Below are 19,738 nucleotides of genomic sequence, written 5' to 3'. Positions count from 1 at the left end.
ATGGCTTTCCAAAATAGAGATTATTCTCTATTCTCTATTCTTAGAGGTGAGAAATTCCAGTACAGTATGTTCATTGTCCTGATGCATTTGTATATTCTGTTTCTTTTCCAGCTGTGTATTATAGTTTGAACTAAAACGTGCCCCATCATCATGCATGTACATTTCCAAATTATACATGTTCTAAATATCTTATTTCTCCCACTATTTTCTACCTTCCCTTCCCCGCTCCCACTTTTTTTTTTTTTTTACTACTAGGGCTTATCCTAGTCAATGAGCCTTATTACAATGAGGCTGGTTTTGACAGTGACCGGGGCTTACAAGAGGGCTATGAAAACAGCCGATGCTACAATGAGATGGCTTTGATCCGTGTGGTGCAGTCAATGATGCAACTGCTGCGCAAGCCCGTAGAAGTCTTTGAGCAGGAGATCTATGAGCATTTCTGCTGTAATGGTTGGCGCCTGGTCCACCGTATTGAGTCCTGGGTGGAGACAAATGAACTGGTGGAAAGGAGTCATGATCACGCCGGTCTGGCAGAGTCTTCCTTTGTGCATTCAGCAGGAGACATTCTGGCTGAGAGTCCTGTAGACAGTATGGGGCCATTGGGAGAGCAAGAGTTAGGGGCTGCGGCAGCAGCTGGCCAACTCTCTGATGGCAAGGAGGAGCTGGAAGACTCTGGTTGTGGAATGTCAACACTGGCTGCTAGTGACACCCATCAGTGTTCAGACTCTGAGAGTATGGGCCAGGCCAGAGAAGCGCATTCTGTCAGAGACGTAACAGATGAGGGTAAAGCCGCTCAGGACTCTGCTGTTCAGCCAAGTGTGAAACCAAAGAAAAGGAGAAAGAGCTACAGGAGCTTTCTCCCTGAGAGGAGCGGCTACCCTGATATTGGGTTCCCCCTCTTTCCATTGTCTAAAGGGTTCATAAAGAGCATCCGTGGTGTCTTGCAGCAGTACCGGGCTGCCTTAGTAGAGGCCAGTATCCCAGAGTGGACAGAAGATAAATAAAAAATCAGGTTAGGGACAGACAGGCACACAGAAAAAAGGGGGAAACAGGGAGGAAGAACCTAGCAAAAGTTGTTAACAATAAATAGACTGTCTCACTGCACCCCTTCCTCCTTGGCTTGGTTTGTTATAGAGAAGCAGAATGCCATAACTCATTTTAGGCTGTCTTTTTCTTCACATTCCAGATGCACAGGATGATTGAGCACATGCACACTCACTCCCCCCACCCCCACCCCTCTACACACAAATGATGTTCCCCCCTGGGGCTTGATTCTGTGAAGAGAGGTGCTGTGATCTTTCCATTTCAGGACTTAAGTGAAGTTGGGATTGGATCTTCTCAGCTTCTACTCAGTGAAGTGACTCCTCCTTCCCTGTTTGAGTTCTTGGGTGCTGTGGATATTGCTGACAGTGGGGACTGCTTTTGATTGAATCCTGGAAGATCCTTATTCAGTATCTAGTGGGAAAATGTAATACTGTAGTGTTCTTCTACCTTCTGATCTAACTTCACTAAAGTCTAGAAGGAAATGAATAGCCCACGTTTCTGCTCTGCACCATTCTTAGTTGTTTTCACTGTTGACTATGTCTGTTAGAGCTAAGGGGACTTGCTGTACGAAAGCCACCAAGTGATAAATGTAAGCAGTTTGCTTAATCTCTTGATTGCTTAACCTCTTAACCATGAGGCAGCAAGTAAGCGCTAGGCAAGCTGTCCTTGATGAAGTGAGTGCTTGGAACCTTCAGCCTGTCTTAAGTGTACAATTTTTTTTCTGAATAGCATATCTTGTTCCACTTTGCCTTGAAGGGGAATAGTGCATATAGCATAGTCCACTGTTCCCTGAGATACATGAACATTCTACTATTAACTCAACTATGAACACTAAGGTACCTCAGGATGCTACTCGAAAAATCGCATGGTGCAAACCATATTTCTGAATTTCCACTTTCACCTATGTGCTTGCAAAGTGGCAACTCTGCCTGACTCTTTATCTCCATGGATTCATATCAACTCTGCAGCAACAAAGTCTACATTCTGGTAGACAGTGGGTCTAGCATCTTAAATAAAATCATATCCTTTTCATTAATGTTATTCATGGTTCCCAAATTATGTATAATTTGCTTTAGCTGTTTCCAGGAATGGCATTGTGACAAAGCAGTGGTTGCAGAGAGTGAAACTGCATTCTTCCAACAAATTTCAGTTGGTTAGTTGTCCACATTCCTGCATTCAGAACAGAATTATAGTCTATTTTGCGTTTGGCGTTTCCTCCATCTTTGCATGGCTTCACACATATTTACCCTTATTATTCCTACTCTGATAATGACCTAGATATCCCTCTCAGTCATCCTTCCAGGAGAAAAATCTACTTGGAGAATATTGAGGAAGATGACGCGAGTCTTGTGTTGACTTGGAATGTAGTGAATGAGTTATTTTAGTATTGCAGATTAAGATTGGAGAAATAGTGGTTTCTGTTTTAAGAACTTGCAGCATGCAAGCTATTGTGGCCCAGGCAATTATGGGTCAGAAGAGAGGCCAGCTTAATAAAAATGCAGAATAGTTAAATTGATAGTCATTGTATGAGGTCAACAATAGTGGCAAGAGAGGAATTTGGCAAGAGGGCCTGTTGCCTGCATTAGCAGGCTCTCTGTTAATTGTGTAGAAGGGCAAACGGTGAGTGTTCTCTGTTCTGATGTGTTGTCACATTTCTTATGCAGATAAGGTAATGATACCTCATCTCCCCCAGAGAGAATTAACCAGCCGCCTATCCTAATGTGATGACCCATTTAAAAAGTCTGCCTTTTTCCAAGTTGTAATAATGTAACTGCCCAGCTGGTTTTGAGAGATGTTTTAATAAGGCGAGAGTCATGAAAAAGTAATTACGCAAGCTACAGGAGAGCCACCTTTCTCGAAATACAATGAAGAACTTTGCCTGAAATCCTAGCTTTCTAACATGAGAAGATTTTGCTTATTCTTTCCTCCTTGGAACCTGCTGACACCTTTTGCATTATCAAGCACTGTCCCTTTACCCTTGCTGTTCTTCGCCCTTACCAGAGGCATGCACAGAAGTTTACATCCCGTCTCTCCCCCTTAGCTATTGGATAATGTGAAGCTCTAGATTATGCAGTTGCCACTGGGCGTATTGCAACCGTGTAACTTTTTTGGGTGTATGTCTGTAATCAAGAGTGAAGAGACTGTCCAAGAGACAGATGCTTATACATACACACCAAGAAGCCAAAGCATGAGGCATATTGTTAGTCTTGAGATGGGCCACATGATTGTGATGTATAAATTAAAATCTCTATCTGTTAAGTGCTGGGGAGGGAAGGGGAAAGAAATATTACAAAAATAAATGTATAGACTTGATTCTGTACAGTATTTAAAACCAATGGAGCTGTCATATTGGAGCAATGCTTAGGAGTATGTTACTTTTGCAGCTGTGAATGCTTGGTTGCTTACAATATATGTATAAAGTACTGTGTGATGAATCTTTTTTTACTGGCAAATTTTGTTTGGCTAATTAAGATGCAGTAATAAAGGAGAGAAAGTAGCTTGCCGTTACATTTGCCACTGTTCATAGGTTTGGCTGTTCATGCTGTGTGTCATTTCAGCTTGAAGTGTCAGATTTATGTATCCCTGAAGCTCTGAAAGGGATGTCGGCATGCCAAAAGACCTTGAGTGACGTGTCTTTCCCGGGAGCACCATCCATGTCTTGTGAAAACTACAATACGTTCACTTGGAGGGTTTCTCTGGAACCCTGCTTCTTGCCTTTAAACCTTCGAGGTGCTAAACTCTGCCATCTCCTCTGTTTCGCTGTCAGCTTCCTTTATCACAGCTGAGGCTTCGACAATAATTGTGCTGATTGTCATTGGATCTGTTAAATGATCCCACTTCTCTTGGTTGCCGTATTAATTTGCATATTGTATCATATTCCTTTTTGTGTATTTTGCAGTCAGAAGAGCCTTTTTCTCCCTCTACACTTACCCCTGGTCAGTTTTGCTTCAGAGAGGCACATTTATGCCTCTCAGAGCATACATAAACTTATGCAGCACAATAATCATGCTTCTTTAAATTTGCACGTAATTCCTTTTTTAGCAGTAGCAGCAAGAGAATGTGAGAATACCATGATTTGATGCAAAGGCACCCCCTAATGACTGATTTGTCACAACCTTCACCTCTGCTGTAGAACACAACATACATTATTACTGAAGATACAATAACTGGACAAATCCATTAACTATTAAAAAAACAGAATCTGAAGTGATGCACACTGTCTTCAAACTGGAATAAATAATGGCCTCATAAAACAAATATTTCGGAGGATACACATACACACACCCTTTGGGACTGTCTAGTTTCTGTCCTCTTAAAGGCCTGGGAAGCAAAGAAGCCAACAGAGGCTTCTTACCTGAAAGAGTCAATCCACTGTAGCACTTTTAAAAGCTGCTCCAAGCTTTTCTTTTTTCTTTTAACCACCAAAACCTCCTTGCAATGGTACAAGCCAGGCACAGACTTGCCATGTCAGCTGTATGATATGAAAACTAGGTTTCGTCAGTGAGAACACAAGTCAGCTGCTTTGCCCTTTTCCTCTTGCGACTCAGTATGCCAGTATGAATCATTTCTGAGTTTTAGTCTGCACTGGATAATGGTTCACTGTTTTGAATTACAGATGTTTCTCCTACAGCTGATGCTTTTGTCAAAGTCATCAAAGCAGCAACTATTTGACTCCAAGGTTTTAAAAGGGGGGGCAGGTAGAAGTCTCCCCATTGCTACCCCCCTTATGTTTAGCATGATTTTGCACTGGAAATTGGTTCTCTTTTCTCTGTGCCTATATGTCCCAGTGACCATTACATGTGCCCTGTGGTCTGTCTACTTTTCCTAATAGATTGTTTAAGTAGCAATTGCTTGTACTGATGTATTTATCTGGCCTCCACATCCTGTTTTATGCTTTAAATACTTTACGCTATGCGTTTGTCTTGATTTTTGGAAATTACATTGTAGTAACCAGCCTGGTAACTTAGCTATTTCAGCAAAGCCAATGTTTATCAAATACAAGATGTGTATGCCTCATCTTAAGGGTACAGTCTCCACTACGTTGTAATACATGCCAAATATGGAAGCCAACTCAACCTGCATATGCTATGTATTGCTTTTAAAATGTGTAAGAAGCCAGCCGAATATTAAACTGTTGAAGCCCAAGTAGATGCTACACACAGACTTCAAGATTCTAGCAAATCCTCTTGAAGAGTTGTTATATCTGTACATAGTGATCTCAGGGGAAATGCTATTCATAAGAAAGCTCAGTAAAAAGGCATTCACATATGTGTAAAACTTAATCTCTAGCCATTCAAAGCCAATGTAGTATTTTCTACCCTTATAAAGTTAGCACTAGAATAAAAACCTACTTGGCAGGTGGCAACACCAGGCCAACCTTGTCTGGGCTGAGAAGCTAAGCAGGGTTGGACTTGCCTGGGAGATCCCCAGGGAGTACCTGGGCTGTCCACTAGACTTGGAAGTTGAATAAACATCCCCAAAGGAAGCAATGACAAAGCAATTTTATATTCTTGCCAATAAAATTACATGAATGTGTTTATGAAGTCCCCAGGACTTGAGCTTGACTCTATTTAAAGATACTTTATATAACCTCAGATCTGATGTTTTTCTATGACAGCAATCAATGCTATCCATCTGATACACAAGTATAGGGATTTTTTTTTCCTCACAGAGTGGTTTGTGGGAACAGGATCACTCCACATTTGTCTACTTCTCTTTCATTATCTACACTACTACAATTTGGATCATAAGAGCTGCACTCATCTTGTCACAACAGAATTGGGTAAACTACAGCCCTAAGTTCCTCTGGGACTCAGAGACTTCTGATCTGTTTACCAGAGTCTGACTCTACCTTTTGGGGGGCACACAGGTGCCAACTGATAATTCTTCAGAGAATTACATTAGTGTGGATGAGTGGAAACTCTCATTTCTGCTTTAAAGGCACTTTCAGCCTACTTACTATATTGTATTTTAAACTCAGTCCAACTATCAAGGACCTGAGTTTAAGTAGAAAGCAACTGTACAGTTAGAGCATTCATTCTCCAAACTCTTATTATGACTTTTACACTGCACAGTCCTGAGATTCTGGGAAGTGCAAGTCCTTTCTGTCCATTTTTTGCATTTTTAGATCAGTGATAATAGCAGTTTGGGCTCCAATTTTAGTTGTAGATAGCCCTGACACCACCACCTCCTCCCCAAAATGCCTTGTCTTTAGCTAGCAGTTGTTTGCATTAGAAGATATTTTAACAGGAAACAGCAGGCTATGGAAAAAAGCTGGCCGCATATCCCTCCATTTTTGGCAACCGTCTATAATCTAACAGTCTAATTAGTTTGTCAGATGGAATGTGTACTATAAATGTTAATCAGGAATATATGCAAGGAAGATGACCACATAAAGGTGCCACTTTGGACTTTTATGCAAATAAACTATGAATTGGTAATCGAAGATGCATCTGATTGAAGGAGAAGTGTACTGTACTGGAGAAAGTTGGAGGGCTGTTTCAATTATCTATCTGCAGTTGAATGATAAAGTTGGCTAAATGTTACATTAAGTACTTTGCCTTCCAATAAAAGTGATCCAAAATCACAGCATCAAGATTACAAACATCTAGTTTTACTTTTTTTTCTTTTTCAAAATAAATCTTTATTTCATTTCTCCATAGGAATATAAATGATCACACAACTTTAGGCATGTATGTGTTTTATACTCCTTACAAAATTTTAAAATTGGTCCTCAAAGTGGCATAGGATTGAGCCATTTTTATCCAAACAGCCACTACATCAGGATGATAGGTTTTCTGCTATGGCAGGGTTTGATTTTGAAAGAAGGGTGCGGGAACTGGCTTTGGTTTAGTTTGAAGGAATACTTTCCTTCTGCTAGAGCAATGCAGAGCAAGGGGACTCTAAAACTGCCTCTTTCACTGCACAGCAGCTGAGGGAGAATGTCGTCTACTACCAGAAGACAAGCTCCCCCGCTGTTTGCATTGCAATTAGAAGTTGCACAGAAAGACAAGCTCTCCCTGAGAATTATCACTGTCAACAGTGTTGATGGTGTTTTGAATAGGTGCAGTATTTGGAGATCCCATCACTTTCCATAGTGTCACAAAACCCTCTCCAACACTCACCGCTTCTTCCTGATCCTTACTCAGGAACCACTAATAATACGGGCTAGTCGGTTGTGAATTTGTCCTTGCACTGGCTCACATGTCAACACTTCACCATCTACTGTCATAAAGCCCTTGGGCTCTAGGGGCTCCAGCCGAAAGGCTTTCACAGGCACATAGTGGAGATGAGGGCTGTTAAGAGCCAAGTGGTTCCCTTTGTCCATGGCCATGAAGAACTTGACCATTCCCATCCGGGAAACTCCAGCACTTACGTAGAAGAGATGGATGGCGTCATCAAACAGCTTGGCTGTGGGAGCCAAAACAAGGTCTGCTCCCAGGTGGGACTGATGGATGCCAATTATAGAGACAAACTCCTCGTCAGGGGCAACAGTCCAGTGCTTGGGAACTGGTTGCTCAAAGGGTACCAACAAGGAGTCTTCCAGCACAGAGTCCTCCTTTGGGAGGGAAGATGCAGGCGGAGGGAGGATGTGGACTGGTGATTTCCCATTAGCAGTGGAGACCTGGTGAGGATGCTGAGCTGAAGGGCAGGTATTGGCCCCTGTAGGAGGCAAGGAACTTGAGGCAGGGCTTTGTGCTTCGGCTGGCAGGTAGGAGAGACGGCCCTTGTAAACTTGGAGTGAGGTAAGGAGTTGGAATGTGCCCACTGTAAAGCGAGCATTACCCAATTTGCGGTACCTCTCACTGGTAATGTCCACATCAGAGACAAAACCCCAGCCAAAGCTAAGAAAGGAGAACAGACGCTTGCCTGAGGCCGTGCAGAGGGAGACGAGGTCCATGGGAGCATGCAGGCCTTTGCATAAGAAGTACGTGCAGTTCATCAACAGGTCTTCCTTTGTGAAATGACCCTTGCTGTAAGGGGGAGGGGAAGAGAGGGAATGACAGCCCAGGTTAAACCATGATTTCTTGAACAAGCCATTCCACATGCCCTGGTAACTCTTTGGGCATAACATTGAACTATAAACCCCAATCTACAATTGCAAGTTTGGGTTCACACATCATGCTAAGTTTTAACCAAGCCATTTCATTGCTGAGTGGGATGTGCAAGCCCACCCATGGGGAGAAGTATAAATAAAGTGGCACAGAAAACTAGCACAGGACTACTGTTCCAATGTATTTAGGATAAGCATATTCTAAGAAACATAAGCTGCCATTTGAGCAGCCTCCTCTCCTATATATCCCAGGTCCTCCCCTGCTCTTTGATGCCAAGGTTGCACCTCGTGCACTCTCAGTCGCTCCAAACATCACCACCAAGATAAAACGTTTTAATGTGACAAAAGTCATCTGGCATAATCGCATTCACAGTGAGATTGTAAATGTGTCATTCACATGCCAAAGGCAGCCCACAGCCTGAGAGAACTGTGTCTCTTTCTATAGGCTGGTGCTACTACAGAATTGTTCTCCTTTGCTTGACTTCTCCCATCAGAAACATGCAAGAATATTGAACTTGGAAGAACATCTGATCTCACTGCAGCACCTACTGGATTAAAGATACTCTGTGAATGACATGTGATGCTACTTTCATATGGTAAGGTTATACAATGAGAGTTCTACAATGAGGGAGTGAGTAGCAACCCTAGTACACAGATAATAGAAATTCTAGTCCAATCTCGCTTAACACTTCAGGGGTTCTTGATATATGCCCTCTTACAAATTGCCTTCAGCAAAAAGGCCCTTCTAGCAACCCAAATAAGATTCAAGATGCCATTGCCACAGCAGTAGCAGACCAGGCTAGGGGTGAAGGTTGTCAATAACTCTCCCTTGAATATTAGTGATGGACATGCTCCACAGTGCTTAGAGCACTCTGCTGGTAATGATGCTGTTCAACTTCAAGGAGCTGATAGGTGTCCAATACTTTCCTCTTTTAACCTGAAGAAACGAGTATCTAATTTTTCAACAATAAAAGAAAGAAGAAATGCAGAGAGCATCATCTTCACACAAGCAGCAGACTTCCATGCCACCATAACAAAAATCCAAAAGAGGGCATTGCTGTCATGAATTGTCTCTGTTTATGCCACATTTGAAAGCAAAGTTTTCACTGAATGCTCACTGGTAACTTTAACCTTCCTTCTAATAAATATAACCAGAGTTCAGAGAGTCTCGGTAGTTGCACTTGACTTAAGGGAGGCATTATCGCCGCCATTCTAGAACCTTTATATTGATTCTGAACAGGTTTGAGAAGGAAGCTCCAATATGTGAAAATGAAGGTCAAGGCGGAGCCCTGGCACCAACTAAGCTCTAAAAGACCAAGTCAGCCCCCAATTGCCGGCTTAGTCTTATAGCCACATTAAGGCAACACCCTTCTTAGGCCTACTGATGGCTTTAAAAAGAGTTTGCTATGTTGTAAGCATTCAGTGAGAGCCAGTCTGGTGTAGCAGCTAAAGCAGCAGGCTAGAACCTGGAAGACCATGAGTTCTAGTACTGCTTTGGCAGGAAGCTGGCTGGGTGACTTTGGGCCAGTTACCCTCTCAGCCCCAGGAAACAGGCAATGGCAAACCACTTCCGAAAATCTTGCCAAGAAAACCACAGGGACTTGTCCAGGCAATTGCTGGGATCAAGACTGACTCAAAGGCATGCGCCTGCGCACACAAAGAAAGCATTCAGGAGGCTCAGTAAAAGAATTGCCTTAAAATGGATGTTCAGCATGACTGGTTTTTCAGTTTAAATGTAACATTGGAATGAGAACAAGTGTTCGTATGTGTCAAAATGGTAGGGGGTGGCAATGGTGGTACTGTATGCGGATGATTGGTGGGAGGCTCTGACACATGAGGGTAGTTTTGTAGCACCCTTCTTGAAGACACCATCACAGGATTTTTCAGTGATGGGAGGGATTACAGGTGGAAGTTTGAGGGAATGAGAGAGGGAAATGATTCAACAGGAATGCATATGAATCAGGAAGTGTGTGGGTAGGTTAGAACAATGGAAGTAGAAGTATGGGGTGATTGTGCAACAGCTATAACCTGAGCATATGCTTCTTCCTTAATGTAGTTAAAAGAGTATGAGAGAAAAATAGAATATTTGGACTTGCTTACAGCAAGGATCGTCACAGAGAGCAAAGGAGCTAGGAGGCAAGTGGGGCATAAGGAGATCAAATAAATTAAACACTTTCAGTTTCTTTCTAGTAAAGCCCTCTGCTGGGACAGAAGGAGTCTCCTTCTTGGGGCCCAGTAGAGAGTAGAGATCAGAGCAGTGATGAGCAGCGTTTGAGGGCGTGGGGAAGGCAATTCAGCTTGTAACCTTCCAAAGACCCACCGGAGACCCATTTCTTCTCCAGTATTTGAGACGCTTAAAGGGATAGGAACAGAAGCCTTCCTTTTCAAACCTACACCCACCCATAATTGTGAATAAAAATTTAAAGAAATCATACTACTAAATTTGGCCATTTTGTGTCTGGTTGTTTGCCTTGAATTAGTGTATCCAGTTTGACTCAGGCCACGTGGAATGACCTTAAGACAGTCACCCTTTCTCGGCTTAATGGGGCAGAGTTGCCATAAAATGAAGGGTGGGGAGGCCCATGTTCCTGATGACCCTGATTTCTTTGAAGGAAGATAAAAATAAAACCTTGATAGGAGGGCTTATACATTTCATGCCTACCCGGGAGCAAGGCCATTGAGCATAACAGGAGTACTGCCATTAAAAAGTGCACCATCAGCAATGGAGTTTCGCGATAGAAAACAAAGGAAGTATATTTCACTAGCCTGGGCAATGCCAGGTGTTGGGGGTGGTAGCTGAGATCCAACTCATGTAAAAAGAACATCGCTGTTGGAGAAATCTAGCTTAAAACTAAATAACCAAGATCAAGTAACTGATTCCATTCTATTCATATATGTACATATCTTAAAATAATTGCTGCAGCACAGTCATCAATAACAAATAATTTCCTTCAAGAATAATTTGGAGAATTACCATTCACCATAATTCTGAAAGTAATTTCTGCGTAACTAAGATATGTTAGGCATCAGTTTGCATTCCACCCTTCCTCCAGTGAAGGTGATCCCATTTTGACCTCAGAGCATTACCAGATGCCAATGGCAACAGGAAGATCTTAAGATTTCACTGCTTTGCACTTTTAACTAACTTCCTAAAATGGCTGGTCAGCCTTTCTTAGAGACAATGTGGTTGGATTAAAGAACTCCTTTGAGATATCCTAGCTCATTTATCAAACTCCAGACATTCAATGAACTGATTAGGGCAGGGGAAAGCAACCAGATGCCTTCTAAATTTCAACTCCTGTCAGCCTTGGCAAGTAGTGTTAACCATCATGAAGACCCCCAGTGTCCTTTTTCCTGGAGGGATTTCCTGGAGGTGTTAGGATTCAGAGGTACAGCTCTACTAATAGCACCCAGATGCAGGTGCAGAGGGAGAAGACTGAAACACAGCCCTCAAAGAGCAGAAAGGGGTGAGGAAAAGGGATGGGAAAATGATCAGAGGAGTGAATAATTAGAACAGCTTTCTCTACCTGATGGTCTCCCAACCTGAGTCGAAAGCTTCTGAATGTACCATACTGGGGAAGGCTGGGTTGAAATATATCCAAAGCTTAAGAGTGACTCACTTTCCCCCCTGAGGTTCAGTTTGACTGGACTCAGACCTGTCCCCCAGCCTTGTTTCTCTGCCATGATGATGCCAGAGCATTTATCTTAGAGAATGCCAGGTGGCTGTGCCAGCTCAACAGAGAGGAAAATAGTCCATTCAGAAAGTCTCAGCGCACCTCATTCACCCTCCCTCCTCAAAGTGAAGCCCAGGGGGGAGGTGGGGATTAGCCACAGAGCAGATGGAAGAGGGGGCCTGCTGCTCAAAGGGCAGAGGCCAGCATGGAGGGACATGGGAGGGGTAATCTTTGCCATAGTTCCTGGAAGACTACTGAAAGCTGAGCCAAGGACTAGTAATTAAGGGGGCTTTGCAAGGGAACAACCTCCCCCACCTCTCTTTAGGTTGACATATGATAGCAACCCAAGGAGATACTATGCACTATGTCTGTCATGGGAAGGTTCAGTGTGAAACTCCTCTACCAATGGCTGCCTCACAAAGCAGAAATAGGGATGACTCTTTCTCCAATCAGAAAGGCTCACAGACTCTCAGGCACCAATGGAAGAAGATCAGACAGGGTTGCCATCTGGCAGTGGCCAGATCATAGACCTCAGGTTGCTACTGTGCCCTTTCTTTATGGTGAGCAGAGTAAAAGGATGCTGTCTACATCTTGCCACAGAGTTCTCACTACAGGATTTGAGGTGCAGAATCTGTCTAAGTATATTTCTACTTAAAGGCAGCTTAAGCAGGGGCAGTACCTAGCCAATCTTGGCTAATCTCAAGAATCTAATCAAGGTCAGTCCAATAAATGGATGGGAAACTATCAAGAAAGCCCAGGTTGTAGATCAAGTTGGAAATTTAAAAACGTCCAGAAGATGCAATCCCTTTCATTGCTAGAAAAACCACAGGGATGTGTCCATGAAGTCACCAAAAGTCAAGGCCAACTCAAGAGAGACCATATTGCCTGGAGGACAGAGTGACTCTCCTTCCATTTCCTTTCTTGCCACCCACTCATCTGTGCTGCCTAAAGCAATTGCCTTATTCTGCCTAACAGTAGGGATGGCCCCGGGTAATAGTACAAGCAGTACAAGAAATCTTTGGGAGATGCCTTACCTAGCATAGTGATTAAGTGAAGCAGCTAAAGCATTCCCAGAGCCTCCTGGGAGAATGCAGAGCGGCTTCTGGATAGCACTCTTCCAGTCAGGACGCTCCATCAGGCCATTGATCACCTGCAAGACACAGATGACAGCTGGTCAGAGGAAAAGCCCAAGAAAGTCTCTTTTTGCATCTGACCTGGGCTTCAGCTGCAACGAAGGGAGGTCGCTACCAAAACGTCCAGTCACTTTCAGCATACATATTGGGGCAAAGTGTCTTTGCAGGAGCAAGAAAGAGAGGTGCAGACTCAGGAGCTGTGATTCAAACTTGGGTCAGCCTTTACAGTATACTCAAGTTGCAAGGCTGGAAATAAGTCTCACTGAACTGAAGGCACTGGGACTTCTAAGCCAGGGCTTTTCAAACTTTTTCAGGCTACAAAAACTGTTAGTTAAAAAAAAATCCTGGAACCCCTAATCAGGAGGCAAATAGGTGCATCTGAGCAAGCTTTTCTCTTTGTTTTGCCCTTACAGAACCTCATCAAGTTGTTGCAAAACTCTGGGGTTCTGCAGAACACAATTTGAAAGACCCTGTTCTCAGCAACCAGCATTCAGCACTGTAAGATGTAGTTTAAGCACACATGACAGATAGAAACTATGTGTGTGTGTGTGTGTGTGCGCGCGTGTGTGTATAAACTGTGTGTGTGTGTGTGTGTGTGTATAAAATATATATGTAAAAAATATATATATAAACAGTTTCTATCTGTCAAAAAAAAATCCCCTCACCCCCTTATGGTCTTCCTCAATCTCAGGTCCTCTACCAGAGGCCTGGGAGTTTGAGGGTTCTGTGCAGTATCTTAGCTGTTCCTAGCACTGCGCTCTTCTGGACAGAGAGCTCTGTTATTGTTCCTGGGATCTGTTGGAACCACTCTCCCAGCTTAGGAGTCACAGCCCCAAGTGCTCCTACCACCACTGGCCTTTACTTTCCACATCCTCTCTAGTCACTCCTTCAGGCCCTGGTACTTCTCCAGCTTCTCATACTCCTCCCTGGTGTTGCTGTCACTTGGCACTGCTACATCTATCACTACCACTGTCTTCTGGTCCTTGTCTACTACCACTATGTCTGGTTGATTGGCCAGTACCTGTCTATCCATCTGGATCTGGAAGTCCCACAGGATCTTAACCCTGTTATTCTCCATGACTTTCTGTGGAATCTCCCATCTGGACTTGGGAGGGGCTAGCCCATACACTGTGCAGATGTCCCTGTACACAATGCCAGCTTTTTGGTTGTACCACTCAGTGTATGTTGTTCCTGCCTGCATCTTACACCCTGCCACTATGTGTTGGGCTGTCTCTGAGGCTTTTTTGCACAATCTGCACCTTGGGTCCTGTCTAGTGTGGTAGATCTCTGCTTCTATGGATCTGGTACTTAGTGCCTGTTCTTGTGCTGCTATGATCAGTGCCTCAGTGCTGTCTTTTAGTCCAGCCCTTTCCAGTCACTGGTAAGATTTCCCAATGTCAGCCACCTCAGCTATCTGTCGATGATACATTCCATGCAGGAGCTTGTCTTGCCATGGCACTTCCACCACTTGAACTTCCTCCCATGTCTGCTGCTGCCTCAGGCATTCCCTCAGCAGCTCATCTTTGGGTGCCATCTTACTGATGTACTCCTGGATGCTCTGGGTTTCATCCAGGACAGTGATTTTGACACTCACCAGACCCCACCTGCCCTCTTTCCAGCTGGTGTACAGTCTCTGGGTGTTGGACTTGGGGTAGAAACCTCCGTACATTGTGAGGAGCTTCCGGGTCTTCACATCAGCAGCCTCCATGTCCTCCTTTGGTCAGCTCACTATACCAGCAGGGTATCTGATGACTGGCAGGGTGTATGTGTTGATGGCGTGGATCTTGTTCTTCCCATTGAGCTGGCTCTTCAGGACCTGTCTTATCCTTTGGTGGTACTTGGATGTTACTGTCTTCTTTGCCTCCTCCTCATGGTTCCCATGTGACTGTGGGACACCAAGGTACTTGTAGCTGGTCTATATGTCTGCTATATGGCCTGCTGGTAGTTCCACCTCATTAGTCTTAACTACCTTCCCTCTCTTTACTACCATCCAGCCACACTTCTGCAGTCCGAATGACATCCCAATGTCCTCACTGTTGATCCGTATCAGGTGGATCAGTGAGTTGATGTCTCATTCACTCCTAGCATACAGCTTGATGTCATCCATGTAGAGGAGGTGGCTGATGGTAGTTCCACTCTTGAACTTGCACCCATATCCAGTCCTTGTGATTATCTGGTTGAGGGGGTTCAAGCCTATGCAGAACAGCAGCAGGGACAGTGCATCACTTTGGTATATGCCACACTTGATAGCCACTTGTGTGAGCTATCTTGAGTTGACTTCCAGTGTTGTCTTCCACAGTCCCATTGAGTTCTTGAGGAAGGTCCTTAGTGTCCTGTTGACTTGTATAATGCCAGGCATTCACAGATCCATGTGTGTGGCACTGAGTCGTAGGCTTTCCTGTAATCAGTCCAGGCTGTGCTCAGATTGGTCTGCCTAGACCTTGAGTCTTGGGCAACTGCTCTATCTATGAACAACTGGTGTTCTGAGCCTCTGGTGTTGTTCCCAATGCACTTCTGAGCTGTGCTCATGTACTGGCCCATATGGTCCTGTAGCTTGGCGGCTATGATGCCTGATAGGACTTTCCATGTTGTGGGGAGGCAAGTTATTGGTCACTAGTTGGACAATGCTGTTCCCTTGTGAGGGTCTTTCATGATCAGCACTGTCCTTCCTTGTGTTAGCCAGTCTGGGTGGGAGCCTGCTGCTAGCAGTTGGTTCATCTGTGCTGCTAGGTGTTCATGCACTGCTGTTAGTTTCTTTAGCCAGTAGGTGTGGATCATGTCCGGGCCAGGTGCTGTCCAGCTCTTCATGTTCTTGACCCGCCATTGGATGTCTGCTACTGTGATGGTGACTGGTTCCTGTTCTGGGAGATTGCTGTGGTCTTCTTTCAGGTCCTGCAGCCACTTTGTACTGGTGTTATGTGTCTTCTCTTTCTCCCATATGTTTTTCCAGTACATATTCATATACATATACATACATACATATATACATACACACACACACACATACACACACACACATACACACACAGTAATGACAAGCTTCTTCTTGCTATCCCCACATTCTCGTCAGTAGTGCTTATGACAAAGCTACAAGAGGGCTTTGACATTTGCCAATCCAATTAATCTGACTTAACTTAAAATTCACTGTATTCTACTTCTTGGATTCAGCATTGCCATTGAAATTGTACAATTGTTTAATCTTCTGTTCCTAAAGTGGGGAATCTTGACTGAGGAATCTTGATTGAGGATTAGAGTATGTTGTTCAGAAACACTGAGAGGAGTTCTAGTAAGGTGTGGCAAAAATTCTGTCCTAAAGCCCTGGGGAGGAGTGATTTTTTCTCCCCCCCCCACCTCCATTCCCCTCCCACTACTCCTTTTGCTCCCACTGAAGTCAATAAAAGGGAATTAACCCTATCAGATCCAGAGCCAAGATAATTTAGGGTGGGGGGATTTGTTCCAAAACCATGGGAACTTACAATCATCTGGACTCATGGCTTCCTCTTTGAAATGTTTCAAGGAACTCTCCCCAACTGTGAAGATGAGGGAAATTCTTTTCTTTTAGAAAAGCAAAAGGACAAGCCCAAGTAGCTTCTCGATTCTGCTCTCTGCAGCATCTCTACAAATACGTTCAGTCCATCTTTGTAAAGGTGAAAATGAAAACTATTTATTCCCAGTTTAACTTTTGTGTCATTAGTTAGGAGATCAAATCTTATTGGTCCAATATCATAGTTATGAACATAGTAGAAAAGTGGAAGAGAAAGAAAATCTCCACCCCAAATGTAACCAATTCATTTGAAGTTTCAACATGTAAACATTACTTAGCTAAATGTAGTTGAGCAGTATATTAAAATGGTAGCTTAAAAAACAAAGGCCTTTGTGCCGCAGTTCTGTTGTTGCTACCCCTGATTAAGCATTGCAACTTCTCTAAGGCACCTAAATAATAGAATATTAAGGGTCTAAGTATATTATATACTTAATGAGATGGGCGGTGACAAACTTGATGTATAAACAAAAAATAATTAAAATAAAATATCGTTGCATTGAAATAACCTATTGTACTGAAACTGAGAAGATGGAGCAATAGATGGTCTATATGGTTAGATTTAATAACATGTTAAAGAATTGAGCTAGTTCTATATTAACACTTTATGGATATATTTTTAGTTTCTTCAAATGTCTCTCGTTTAATCACTATTCTGTATACTCTTTTCTGATTTTATTAGCATTGTTATATTTATGGTTGTACTTCATCATATCTTCTGGTTGTTTTATTTCACCAGTAAAATATTTTTTTAAAAGCATTGCAACTTCTACTTGTTGCAGAGGAGGGGCGGCAGCAGCAGCAGCAGCAGCAGCAGCAGCAGCAGCAGCAGCAGCAGCAACAGCTAATATCTTATACAAGAAGGGGAAACTCAGAGTAGCATGGAGGAATTAATCTGAGAGCGAGGCCTTCTGCTAAGAAAAGGAGGCTAAAGTCTGAAAGCAGGTTAGGAGTTTTTATTATTTAAAAAGAAAAGTTTAGTCATTGAACAAAAGTCTCTGGCTATTTTATAAAGAACAAACGATACCTACCCTTCTAAATATAGTCCAGCCACTATTTGTAGTGACCGAGGTCAAGATGTGCAGAAGGGGAAATCTTAGTGCAATCTGCAGGTACTAATTGTTTACCTTCTGTTCAGTTATGAATGACAGAAGATTCTGGCCCAATGTTAAAATTTTCAATCCATACTAATTCAGCCAGTCCGACTCCCTTCTGTTTCAAAATGGTAGGCTGACATTAAACCAGGACAGTGACTTCCTGTAAGAATACTAACACACCTATCCATTTCTCTTCTGGTGTACCTGGCTGGAGCAGTTAGACCTAGCTGGTTCTGTATGGTAGGGAAGGTGGTGGTAAGGACGCTGGGGCCAGGGCACCACAAAGTCCCTTCGATCATCTGCCCTGTTCCTTACCTCATGAAGCAAGCCATCTCCAGACATAAGGACCACAGCATCCCATTTGGACATGTCCTCCTCCCTTACCAGATGCCAAGCATGGTTGTGCTTCTCTGGGGAGAAAGACAAAAACTTGTATGTCTTGTAGACTATGTTAATTTGGATGGACTATGGGTTCTAGGCGAGTCCACCGACACACAGCTAAGCCATCTCTCCCTCTTACATTGGTTCTGGCACTCACTCTTTCTCTTTCTCTTTCTCTTTCTCTTTCTCTCTCTCTCACACACACACACACATCTACTTCAACCCCCTACTTGAAGCACAAGGAGCTGTTTCACTGATATATAACAAAATTCTTCCCTTCTATTTGGCCACCATTATTGTCAAATGTTTGTTGGGTTGATTTAATTAACTCCCTTGTTTGTTTGCTAAAAGCATTTGTTCTCAAACAAATTTATAGAAAGTTACACCTGGGCAGTTTAGAAAAGAAAAGAAACCAGCAAATCTAATCCAGTATAAAGACAAGGACAAAAAATGCCAAACTAGCTTATTACACTTGCTGAACAAATCTGGAAAGATTTTAAGACTTGGGGAGGCATCTACACAACAAGGTGGTGGTCCTTTAGATAACCTGGTTCCAAGCTATTGGGAGTTATAATAATTAAACCACTGCTTTAAAGCGAGCCCAGAAACAGACTGGGTGCCAGAGAGGCTGACAAAGTTGAGGCATAAGGTAGTCAAACAGTTGGAGTGCCTAAATGAGTGGCCTTCTGCTAATGCAGTTTTCAAACAAGCCTTGTTCTCCAAACCCAGTACCCTCTCACTATCTTGGTCTTTATTTCCCATAAGCTTGATTGGGGTGATAGGTTTTAATTTATTCATACATTTTATTTTTTTATAGTTTATTGTTACTATAATCCTCCGCATATGAGAACTGGAAAAGGCTGAATTAACTACCTATTTTCATACACTGAAACTACGAAGAGCTCTACAACATAGAGTAGCCAATGATGTCACTTTACCCAAGCTTGGCTGGAGAGAACATTTCTGGCCAAAGGCAAAATGAGTGAACAGAACTGGAAATGCAAGTTCAAGCCACATCTACTAAACCAGTTTCCTAAGTTGCTCTGAGCTGGCCACAAGACTCACCAGTGACAAACATATGGAATTCTATGTTGGCTTCTCTCAGCATTGGCTGAACTTGAGACTTGAATAGATGCAGAGCCCGTCCTACTCCACTCCGTGGGTTCAGCAGCACCATCACCCGACACGGCTGAGGAAGTAACCCATATATTCCTCCTAGGCAGAAAAACAAAAAAGTGGGAGAATTATGAATTAATATCATGGAAATGTAAAGTTAGGACCTAGAATCCAAAGAATGAGAAGGTTCGGGGGCAGCATGACATGCTGCGTAAGTCCAGGAATTGGAGCCCCACCATCTTGGAAGAGCAATAGGTTGGGGAAGAGGGTTCAAAGTCATGTCAAAGCAACTAAGGTGACTTTTGTTGCAACTCAGGGAAGTCCATTTACTTAATCAGTTCTTATTGACATAGCATGTAAAGCATTTTTTACACTAAAAATAATGAGCAAAGTTACTTGACCTGAGCCCCAATTCTCTGATTCTCCCCAGTTGCTTTGCCTTGATTTTGCTTTAATTTCAATTGTTTGTATTGCTGTGAGCTGACTTGACGTTTTTCTTTTTTTTAAAAAAAAAAAGCAGAATAAGGATAATTTTGTTTTGTCTTGTCTTTACAAAGAAACACAATGTACTGTTATCAATGTAAGGAAATACCTTCAATCTTTCCTTTCCCTTGCACTGGGCCATTTGCCAGGCTTTCTAACCTCACAGTTTGCCATAGCTCCATGGCCAGCAAGACCATGAGTCTCTCCCCTCAGTG

General features: G+C 43.1%; 2 protein-coding genes across 3 annotated transcripts in view; one reads left to right on the top strand and one right to left on the bottom strand.

The window, feature by feature from the left end:
• The window catches only part of UBE2O (ubiquitin conjugating enzyme E2 O), an 86,233-nt gene extending 79,637 nt beyond the window's left edge, over positions 1–6,596 (top strand). Inside the window, exon 19 of one of the 2 annotated variants that reach the window (XM_088133398.1) lies at positions 256–6,596. In XM_088133398.1, the coding sequence (XP_087989524.1) occupies positions 256–1,004 (749 nt within the window). In that variant the 3' untranslated portion in view covers positions 1,005–6,596. The remainder of the gene's footprint in view (positions 1–255) is intronic. The other variant, XM_007431846.3, reaches the window with a different exon arrangement.
• A 121-nt stretch (positions 6,597–6,717) lies between these two features.
• The window catches only part of SPHK1 (sphingosine kinase 1), a 34,155-nt gene continuing 21,134 nt past the window's right edge, over positions 6,718–19,738 (bottom strand). The window contains exons 2-5 of the mRNA XM_088133406.1: positions 18,990–19,139; positions 17,859–17,953; positions 12,807–12,922; positions 6,718–8,018 (exon numbers count right to left, since the gene is read on the bottom strand). Of these exons, the coding sequence (XP_087989532.1) occupies positions 7,190–8,018; positions 12,807–12,922; positions 17,859–17,953; positions 18,990–19,139 (1,190 nt within the window). The 3' untranslated portion in view covers positions 6,718–7,189. The remainder of the gene's footprint in view (positions 8,019–12,806; positions 12,923–17,858; positions 17,954–18,989; positions 19,140–19,738) is intronic.

The sequence above is a fragment of the Python bivittatus genome, unplaced genomic scaffold (genome assembly GCF_059951505.1).
Source record: "Python bivittatus isolate LINGU-HERP-01145 unplaced genomic scaffold, Pbiv_v1 ctg000080_np1212, whole genome shotgun sequence".
Taxonomy (NCBI): domain Eukaryota; kingdom Metazoa; phylum Chordata; class Lepidosauria; order Squamata; family Pythonidae; genus Python; species Python bivittatus.
Note: the sequence above shows the minus strand (reverse complement) of the source record. Positions and strands in the feature narration are given on the sequence as shown.